Source organism: Perca fluviatilis, chromosome 6 (genome assembly GCF_010015445.1).
Source record: "Perca fluviatilis chromosome 6, GENO_Pfluv_1.0, whole genome shotgun sequence".
Lineage (NCBI taxonomy): Eukaryota > Metazoa > Chordata > Actinopteri > Perciformes > Percidae > Perca > Perca fluviatilis.
Genome location: NC_053117.1, coordinates 31,454,608 through 31,465,265, shown reverse-complemented (window position 1 = coordinate 31,465,265; position 10,658 = coordinate 31,454,608). Strand labels below are relative to the sequence as shown.

Genomic DNA, 10,658 nt, shown 5'->3' with positions numbered 1-10,658 from the left:
ACACTCTGCAATGCTTATTTTGTCAAACCACCAGTTTAAACCTCAAAATCATTCCAAATAAATGAAGATTATTAAAATAGTCTGCTAGCTTCATACATCACCAAACTGCGCACTAAACACAATAGCTGGCTAAGTTTCCAACAGAATGATGAGGGAGATGTCAATTATAGTGAAACACCAGTGTGGCCTTTAAAGTTTCTAGACAAATTATATTATTTTTATGAAATATGATGCATTAATAATAATTAAACTACCAAAAATAACATTGCTACTGTTATTTATATATGAGTTAACTAGATACAACACAGTACAAAACACAGAAGAATCATCATATTTATCTGTAAAACACTGAGCATGAACCAAATAATGATGTGACCACAAGGTGATCTAAAAATGCATAACAACACGTCTTTTGGATTATCACTTTAATATTTGTTTAATGTTGATTTCTTTTCTTTCTTTGTCCCATATTCACTACTGATTCCCTAAAGGGGACCTTATTTATATTTAGTGTCCCAAAATGGTTTTTAGCACAGACTATAATTCCCAGTTGTTGGTATAGTTACTTCAAAAAAGTTGCAGTAAGCGACATTTACCCTAGAAACAGACTTTTTGTCACGTTTCTTTGAGTAAAACACTGGTCTGTCTCTATAGATCAGTCAGGGCCAAACGTGGGTGGATGATACAGAACCTGATAGTCTTAAGGAGGAATGTCAGGACTAATTACCTCTTTATCTTCTTCTCCTGCCTCGTTTCTTCTTCTCCTTCATCTTCCTCTTCACCAGTGGTAGACTGAATATACTCAAATACTTAAAGTACAATTTTGAGTTATAAATAATATATTATATATTATAATATTTTCATTTTATGACACTTTATTCCTCCATTACATTTCAAAGTGACATATTGTCCTTTTTTTTACTTCAACAACAGCTTCGAAGTTATTAGTTACTCCAAGATTAATAACTTTCATACAGAACATGATCATTTTATATAATATGATGTATTGTTGTAAACACATTGAGCTGTCAGGAAGGGGGACTGTGAACTCAGGCGAGACTGAGTATTTGATTTGATTAGGATCCCCATTAGCTGATGCAGAACATCAGCTACTCTTCCTGGGGTCCACACAAAACATAAAATTACATTTTCAGACAAAACACTCATAGAATATAAAAAATAAGAGCAGTATAGCTAGTATTATTTTCCTTGTGTATATAGATATACATATTCCTTTCTATGTATTCTAATAGTAATATATGATATCACAATATCACAATAAATACATAAGCACAGAATATAGTAAAATTCAATCTTACAACATCTTTGTTTACCTATCAATATTCCTATACATAACTAAGTACAAAAAATATGGTTACAGTCTTAGGGCCCTTAGATGATCCTTTACTTGTCATTTAAAACTTGATTTATTATGCGCTTTGGCAATCTCTTGCTGGAAGTGAGTTCCAAGCAACCATCCCCGGTACAATACTGTAACGTTGCATTGTGTTCGGCTCTAGGAACTTTAAAAGACCTCTAGTGGCATGTCTAGTGGAGTATTTATGAGTGTTAGAGCTAAAATGTAAGTTGACTATACAAACAATTTGGAATTTTTTCTTCATTCATGTTTCTAACAAAAGCCAGGAGTGATGCTGAAAGTCTCTCCGCAACTTTCAACCAGGAGAGTTTGACATGCGTGTTGTTTACATTAGACCTGAGTGGACGTTGAAGGGCAAGACGCGCTGCTCTGTTCTGAACCAGCTGCAGTTTACCTAGATCTTTCTTTGCAGCACTTGACCATATCATTGGGCAATAGTCAAGATGTGATAAAACTAGAGCGCAGGACTTGTTTGGTCAGGTGTGGTGTTAAAAAAGCCGAGCATCTTTTTATAACAGATATATTCCTTCCCATCTTTGCAACAAGATAACGTATGTCTTGTCCACAACAGATTACAATCTAAGAAGACCAAGCTTTGTTTCCTCTACTTGTTCAACAGCTACATTATTCAACATCAAATTCAGCTGAGGCCTAGAGATCAAGGAATGATTTGTACCAAATACAATGCTTTTAGTCTTTGACATGTTTAGGAATAGTCTATTGTTAGTAACCCATTCTAGTGCTATCTGCAACTCTTTCTTTCCACACTCTAAATGTTTTGTGTCAGAAAAGCTTCCATTAAAGAAAACTTTGTGTTCTGTAGGATACATCATTTTATATCCATGATAAAGCAGATGCAGCAAAATCATAACATACAAGTTTTTCCAATAATAATTTGTGATCAATGACATCAAAGGCAACAGTACTGCTCCCACAATATTCCTCTGATCAATTTCCTTTAACCAATCATCCGTCATTTGTGTAAGTGCAGTGCATGTTGAGTGACCTGATTGTTAACAGAGAAGTAGCACTGTATCTGGTCAAATACAATTTGTTCTAATAGTTTGCTGAGGAACAGGCAACAAACTAATAGGTCGGCCTGTTGGTGCCGGTGAAGGCAGCCCGAGCTTGCTTGGGTAAAGGAATAACTTTAGCTTCTCTCCAAATTTGAGGAAAAACATTACTTTTTAGGAGTAGGTGGTAAAGAATCTTATTTTATTGAAGCTGTGAGTGTGGACTGGCAGTGGAGGTGCTGGGTCCGAAGATGGCTGGACTGGCAGTGGGGGTGGTGGGTCCGAAGATGGCTGGACTGGCAGTGGGGGGGCTGGGTCTGAAGATGGCTGGACTGGCAGAGGGGGGTGCTGGGGCCCAAGATGGCTGGACTGGCAGTGGGGGTGCTGGGTCCGAAGATGGCTGGACTGGCAGTGGGGGTGCTGGGTCTGAAGATGGCTGGACTGCAGTGGGGGGTGCTGGGGCTCCAAGATGGCTGGACTGGCAGTGGGGGTGCTGGGTCCGGCAGATGGCTGGACTGGCAGTAGGGGTGCTGGGCCCAAGATGGCTGGACTGGCAGTGGGGGGTACAGGGTCTGAAGATGGCTGGACTGGCAGTGGGGGTGCTGGGTCCGAAGATGGCTGGACTGGCAGTGGGGGTACAGGGTCTGAAGATGGCTGGACTGGCAGTGGGGTGCTGGGTCCGAAGATGGCTGGACTGGCAGGTGCTAGTCCGAGCATGCTGGACTGGCAGTGGGGGGTGCTGGGTCCGATACTGGACTGCAGCGGGTGCTGGGTCTAAGATGGCTGACTGGCAGTGGGTGCTGGGCCCAAGGATGGCTGGACTGGCAGTGGGGGTGCTGGGTCTGAAGATGGCTGGACTGGCAGTGGGGGTGCTGGGCCCAAGATGGCTGGACTGGCAGTGGGGGGTGCTGGGGCCCAAGATGGCTGGACTGGCAGTGGGGGGGTACAGGGTCTGAAGATGGCTGGACTGGCAGTGGGGGTGCTGGGTCCGAAGATGGCTGGAATGGCAGTGGAGGTGCTGGGCCCAAGATGGCTGGACTGGCAGTGGGGGTGCTGGGTCTGAAGATGGCTGGACTGCAGTGGGGGTGCTGGGTCCGAAGATGGCTGGACTGGTAGTGAGGTTCCAGTGGCTGGATCAGAGAGGGTGCTGTCCCGAGATGCTGGACTGGCAGAGGAGGGTGCTGGGTCCCAAGATGGCTGGACTGGCAGTGGGGGTGGTGGGTCCGAAGATGACTGGACTGGCAGTGGGGGTGCTGGGCTGTGTTCCTCAGTGCGGCGATTGGCAGCAGAGGACTCTGAAGGGGGGTTATTCTGAGAACAGAGATCTTCCAGTTAGTAGCGTCAGGGAGCGGAGCAGACAGGGAAGTACAACAACAAGGAACTAGACTAGAGACAAATCTCAGAGGCTGGTGAAAAAGCATACTCAGTGGTCAGGAACAATCCAGCAGGGAGAGGAAAGTCAGACTGGCATCTGAAGGCAGATGATGGAGCAGGATGAGTAGCAGGGGCGCTGACTGGAATTGGTACCTGGTGTGGGGAGAATCAACGGGGGGGGGGACGTGTCCTCACTCTGTGGAACATGTAGAGGGGAACAGAAGCACAGACAGACAGAGAAAAAACAAACAAAAAAAACACACCAAACACATGGCAGGCATAACAAAATGAAGAAATAAACCAAAACACATTCTCACACACACACACACACACACACACAAACACACAACACAACACAACACAACACAACACAACACAACACACACACACACACCAGACTGTCACCGTGCAGAAGTCACGGCAGGCCGGGGCGTGACATGAGCTACCTCTCAACTAGCTACAACAATACAATGCTGCTTACTCACCATCTGCAATAATAATTCACTTTCATAAGGCATCACATTTTGTCCATTATTTTATAATGAGTACTTTTACTTCTAATGGAGTATTTTTACACTGTGGTATTGCAACTTTAACTTAAAATATAAGTATAAAAAGCTCCTTATGATAAAAAACTTCTAAACAAAAGATGAATACAATCTACATCTGAATCAATGCAGTGAAACGCGAAATGTGGGTTGGTCTGTTTACCTGTTCTCATCTTCATCATGAAGCAGGAACCAAACAAAGGAGCACTGAGCAGCAGCGGGGGTCCTGTACCCACCAGTGCATCTATGGAAATGCCTCCCCATCTGAAAGAACTACTCCCCCTCTAACTAACCCCTCGATCCCTCCGTCTAACAAACTCAAACCCCCTCCCCCAGGGACTAATCTCAGCACCGCGGGCTGATCGGGCTTTCTGTTCTGACGCTCCTCGGATCTGGAATGTCCTCCCGACCATCTGAGGACACCTCAAACTATTGAGACTTTTAAAAAAACGACTATTTAGCAGAACTTATGAGTTTTAATTAACCCTGCAAGTCTATTTGTATTTTATATTGATGTTTTTACCTTGCTTTTACGATCTTAACTGTAGCACTTTGAGATTTGCTCCAAATGTAAAGTGCATTACAAATAAAATCTATTATTAAATCTATTATTAAGTCTCCTCGGGACTCAGGACCCAGTCCCCCGTGATCCATTGATCTAATCCAGTGTTTCAAATAGAATGTAGTACCTCTTGGGGTACTTCGGAGAACTGCCGGGTATGTGCACATTATGCTAAATGTTTTTCAGTTATAAGACTGTAGTTACTTACAGTCTTTTTTTTTCCAAGTTTGTCGCTTTTTCAAAGTTTTTGTCGCTGTTTCTGAAGTTTGTCACTTTTTTTTAAGGTTTTGTCGCTTTGTTCTGACCTATTCTTGTCTTTCTTCCTTACTTCTTTCTTTTTATCTTTGAAGTTATTTTTAAAGATAGTTTTTGGGCTATTTTCAGCCTTTATATCTACAGGACAGCTGAAGATATGAAAGGGAAGAGAGAGGGGAAGGACATGCAGCAGAGGGCTGCAGGTCGGAGTTGAAGCCAGGACGCCACGTCGAGGAGTAAACTCTATATGGGCTCGCGCTTACTAACTGAGCTATCCGGGCCTCTTAAAAATGTTTGTCTCTTTTTTTCAAAGTTTAATTCTGCTTTTTTCAAAGTTTGTCTCTTAGGCTATTTGAATTTTTCACTTTTGTCGCCCTAGTGTTGCCTTCCTTATTTCTTTTTATAATGCGTTTTATTACTATTTTCAACCTAGTCTTGCCTTACTTTCTTCTTTCTACTGTCTTTAGGGTCTAACCCTAACCATAAGGTTCTCTGCCAGAACCTAACCAAAGCTAAATTAGGATAGGTGCTGGGCTAACCTTGGTTAAATTAGGCTAGGGTTGAATGGTGACTGGGTCAGGTGGCGCTAAGTTAGGACACTGTTATTTGCACAATGCTTTTGACTCTAGGGTGTTATCATGTGGTTACAAGGATATTTGATGGTGGTTGCTAATGTTTTAAAAGAATATTTTACTTTTCTTTACTTCTGTTTTGTCAAATCTTGAAATGTTTGTTGTCTCCCTCAATTACCTCTCTCTATTTGGTGCCATTTTTCTGATTGCTCTACTTTTTATCTTAATTGATATATGTTAACAAGTACTAGTTTGTGGACCTGACTGGCATTTGCCCGTTTGAAGATTTAACATACTTTCTGAGTTGCTGCATAACTCAGAGATATTCTCCATCTTCTTCGCATTCATTTCCTTCCTCTCTACCTTCAGTTTTTGCTTCCTCACTTCCCTCTCCACCTTAAATTCTTGTCTGTGTTTGTACAGGACCAGCTCCCTCCTTCGGTCAAGCAGCCGTTCTTTTTCTGCCATTTTCTCTGGATTTCTGAGGGGATCTGTAACCAAAAGCATATGAAAGGTTAAGTCTGGAGTCCAGTTGTACACTCGCACCCCTCCCCAAAGGAAACAGACAACAGATTTGTTTTGTTGCAAGTTGTTAAAAGTACATGTTGGCCGCTGGCGCCATAAGTGAGATAAGAGCTATCTTAGCTTAACTGAGTATGTTTCCTTTGTTCTCCATGATAATAAAATAAGATAAATAAATTAACTCATAAAGGAAATATGTCGCCCACTGTGATTCTTGATAAAAAATACATTTCTGACAGTGTAAACAGATGTAAACAGATACACGTTTATTCCTTCCCTGCAGAACAGGATGACACAAGGCAACTTTGGGAGTTTATTCAGAAATATTCAGAAATAGAAAGTATTCTCACTGCTGCCTTTATTAGACAAACAATCTACACAACATTGATTAGCTGAACAAATGATCCATAAATAGACAACATTTTAAACTCATAATAGTACTATATATTAAAGACTGAAGTGTGTTAAGTATGCAGCTAACCTGGCTCTCTCCAAAATTCAAAAACACACCGAGCAACACCTCTAATTAACACACCTTGTGTGTTTCATTGTAACGGTTCAATGTGATGTAATTAGCCTGTATTAGTCACATGGGCTGGTTTTCCGACTACTTTTACTTACTTTCAATGAATTTACTGAACAATAATTTCACTTTTTAGGACTTTAAATGAAGGACTTTTACTTGTAATGGAGTTTTTTTTTACATAGTGGTGTTGGAACTTTTACTAGTGAAGAAATTGAATACTTGTTCCACCACTGATCTACTGTGATCTAAAAGGAGGCTATACATGTACCTGTTTGACATTTTATGTGACAAAATGTAAGTTTACTTTCTTACCATGACGCAGGAGGTAGCACTCATCCACAAAGGTCGATTGGATGTCCCTGGCAATGCGTTTTATCTTGCGATTGAGCCACCAAATGTATATTCTTGAACGCAGACCAAACGTTTTCCTCTCCTTCTCCTGGTTCTTTCTCTTCATCTCTTCACACCTCTCTCTTTCTCTTTTTAAACCCTCCTCCTCCAAACGCTGCTTTTCTCTTTCAATGATCTCCCTCTCCTTTCTCGCACTCAGATAGATAGCTAAATGGCTATTAGGCCTTCTTTCTTGCTGCCTCCTTGTGGTAAAGGGCTCGTCATCTTCAGAAGACGAAGATGTAGAGGAAGGGCTGTCACCACTTCGTCCGTCCTGTCTCAAGGTGTTTGAAGGGTTCAAGTCTCCACGAAACAAAGGTCTCTCACCCCTTCGTACGTGCTCCCACCAGATGGTAGGCTGGTCAATGTCAATGCAGGGCAAATGGTTCTCACCAATTCCTCCATTCTGCCTAAAGGTGGTAGGAAGGTTGATGTCTACGAAGGACAAAGGACTTTGTTGTTGCTGCCTCCTTGTGGTAGAAGGCTCGTCGTCTTCAGAAGATGACGACAAAGTGCTCTCAGCCCTCCATGCTTGCTGCCGCTTCCGAGTAGTAGGCTGACTGTCTTCAGAGGATGAAGAGGAAGGGCTCTCAAACCTTCGTACTCGCTGCCTGGTGGTAGAAGGCTCATCCTCTTCAGAAGAGGAAGACAAAGAGCTCTCTCTCCTTTGCCTGCTCTCCTTCATGACGGTAGAAGGGTTGGTGCCCACGATGAACAAAGAGCTCACGTCCCTTCGTACTAGCAGCCTGGTGGCACAACGCTGGTCATCTTCAGAAGATGACAACGAAGGGCTCTCACCCCTCCATGCTTGCTGCCGCCTCCGAGTATTAGGCTGCTTGTCTTCAGAGGATGAAGAGGAAGGGCTCTCAAACCTTTGTACTCGCTGCCTGGTGGTAGAAGGCTCATCCTCTTCAGAAGAGGAAGACAAAGAGCTCACATCCCTTCGCACTTGCTGCCTGGTGGTGGAGCGCTGGTCATCTTCAGAAGATGACAACGAAGGGCTCTCACCCCTCCATGCTTGCTGCCGCCTCCGAGTAGTAGGCTGCTTGTCTTCAGAGGAAGAAGAGGACGGGCTCTCAAACCTTCGTACTCGCTGCCTGGTGGTAGAAGGCTCATCCTCTTCAGAAGAGGAAGACAAAGAGCTCTCTCTCCTTTGCCTGCTCTCCTTCGTGATGGTAGAAGGTTTGGTGCCCACGATGAACAAAGAGCTCACATCCCTTCGCACTTGCTGCCTGGTGGTACAACGCTGGTCATCTTCAGAAGATGACGACGAAGGGCTCTCACCCCTCCATGCTTGCTGCCGCCTCCGAGTAGTAGGCTGCTTGTCTTCAGAGGATGAAGAGGACGGGCTCTCAAACCTTCGTACTAGCAGCCTGGTGGCACAACGCTGGTCATCTTCAGAAGATGACAATGAAGGGCTCTCACCCCTCCATGCTTGCTGCTGCGTTGCAGTAGTAGGCTGCTTGTCTTCAGAGGATGAAGAGGAAGGGCTCTCACCCCTTCGTACTCGCTGCCTGGTGGTAGAAGGCTCATCCTCTTCAGAAGAGGAAGACAAAGAGCTCACATCACTTTGCCTGCTCTCCTTCATGTTGATAGAAGGGTTGGTGCCCACGATGAACAATGAGCTCACATCCCTTTCGTTCTTGCTGCCTGGTGGTAGAGGGCTTGTGTTCTGCACAAGACAAAGGGCCCTCACCCCTTTTTCTCTGTGCTCCTTCACGATGGTAGAAGGGTTGGTGTCTCCACTAGGCACGAAGGTCTCTCACCCCTTCGTCCGTGCTCCCTCAAGATGGTGGGGAGGTTGAGGTCTTCAGGAGAGGAAGGTCTCTCACTCTTCGTTTGGACTTCTTCGAGAAGAGTCCATATCTCCCTGAAGACCAAGGTCTTGTAAAGAATTTTAGAATGGATCTAAACATCTTCTCGATTATCTCTTGTTTGTATACTCGCGTTGTCAAACTGCAAGTACAAACACACCAAACACACACAGCAATTACTTCACTGATAATCACATTATTGTTTCAAGCAGCACACTAAGCAAGTTATTTCCACTTAACTAACCCTTCTAACTGAACTTAAATAAACTGAGAAATATTTCTCTGGTCACACATCATTATTTCACTGTGCTTGATAAAAAGAAACAATGCATAAACATCACTTTGAATAATAATTATTATTATTATACTTATATTATATAGACTTTAGACTAAAGTATAATGTACTTTCAAATAAATCAATCAAGTATTAATGTATGTCAGACACATAAACAGTACATATATCCATTGACATACTATAGCTGCAACTAGTAGGCTACAGCAGTGACGGACTGGGATCAAAAAACGGCCTTTGGCATTTGCAACACACAGGCCCTATTTTCAAACCACACCAACCCATAGAAATAAAATGGATAGAAAGGCCATTACCATTCAAATCAACGTAGCAGAAAGGTGAACTGTTGCCATGTTAACGTATAAACTTCAACAAACCGTGGAGTAGTAACGTTACGAGGCAGAGATCCAGCCGCTAAATGAGTCAAATTAACTTCATGCCATTTTATTTCTATGTACCAACATCACACAAATGTCATAACACATACAAAAAACCTATAAAAAGCAAAAATGTGCCGACAACAGTTTAACATCTTAAAGCATCCGCAGACCACTAGCTAGGTGGCGTTGCTACGACATGATACTCGCCACTAAATTGGAATTGGAAATTGATTTATTTGAAACAGGGACAGTGCACAAATAAACATTAAACTTGTTAAACAAGAGAATATGTCTTGGGCCAGGTTATAGCAACAATTGCTAATTTCCACCTGTAGCTAGTCCCTAAAGGCACAGCCAGCACAAATACAACGGCTCGACGTTAGCACAGTAGCTAGCTAGCTAGCTAGCTACATAATACAACAGCTCCACCAAAACACAGAAAGAGCAATGCTACAGTTCAAATTACATCAGTTTCACCAAAATATGCAGCTGCTACCGTTAATATTAGCTGAAGCAACACACTCTTTTTGTTTGGAAAATAAATCACTTAATTTAGCATATTTTTCACCAGAAGCTAACCATGCTATCTTTGTTTTCTCTCTCTTTTTCTCGGCTCCCCCCTTTGGTCGTTTCGTGCCGCGATTAATTTTCTTTTATCTTGGTGGTGGTCAGTGATAATGGATTCGGCGCTAAAAAAAACATTTTGAAAATATCATAGACTTCTATTGTAGCTAGCTGCTCGTTCTCGCCGTTCACGGGTACGTGGTACTGTAAACATTCCCATGGCAACAGCGCTTGGACCAAACAATTACGTCGTCATAGCGCTTAGAATTTTATTTAATAAAATAACTTTTTGAAAAATAACAAGACAAATTATTATTATTTTATTATCATTATTATATCTTTTTTTTTATCAGTAGGGGCCCATAGAGGATGGCCAGTCTGTCACTGGGCTACAGTGAGAATGATAATATTAGACAATATTTCTACTAGTAGGAATAATAAAAATAATAAAAAAGACTACAATGAAAG

At 42.6% G+C, this 10,658-nt stretch overlaps 1 protein-coding gene across 1 annotated transcript; it reads right to left on the bottom strand.

Annotated features, from left to right (window-relative positions):
- Positions 1-3,821: 3,821 nt before the first annotated feature.
- LOC120561065 (proteoglycan 4-like) lies at positions 3,822-8,766 on the bottom strand. Its single transcript, XM_039804031.1, has 3 exons — positions 7,063-8,766; positions 5,968-6,193; positions 3,822-3,918 (listed from the first exon to the last, which is right to left on the bottom strand). The coding sequence occupies exons 1-3, from the start codon at positions 8,726-8,728 to the stop codon at positions 3,822-3,824; spliced, it is 1,989 nt and encodes a 662-aa protein (XP_039659965.1). The 5' UTR covers positions 8,729-8,766.
- Positions 8,767-10,658: the final 1,892 nt, after the last annotated feature.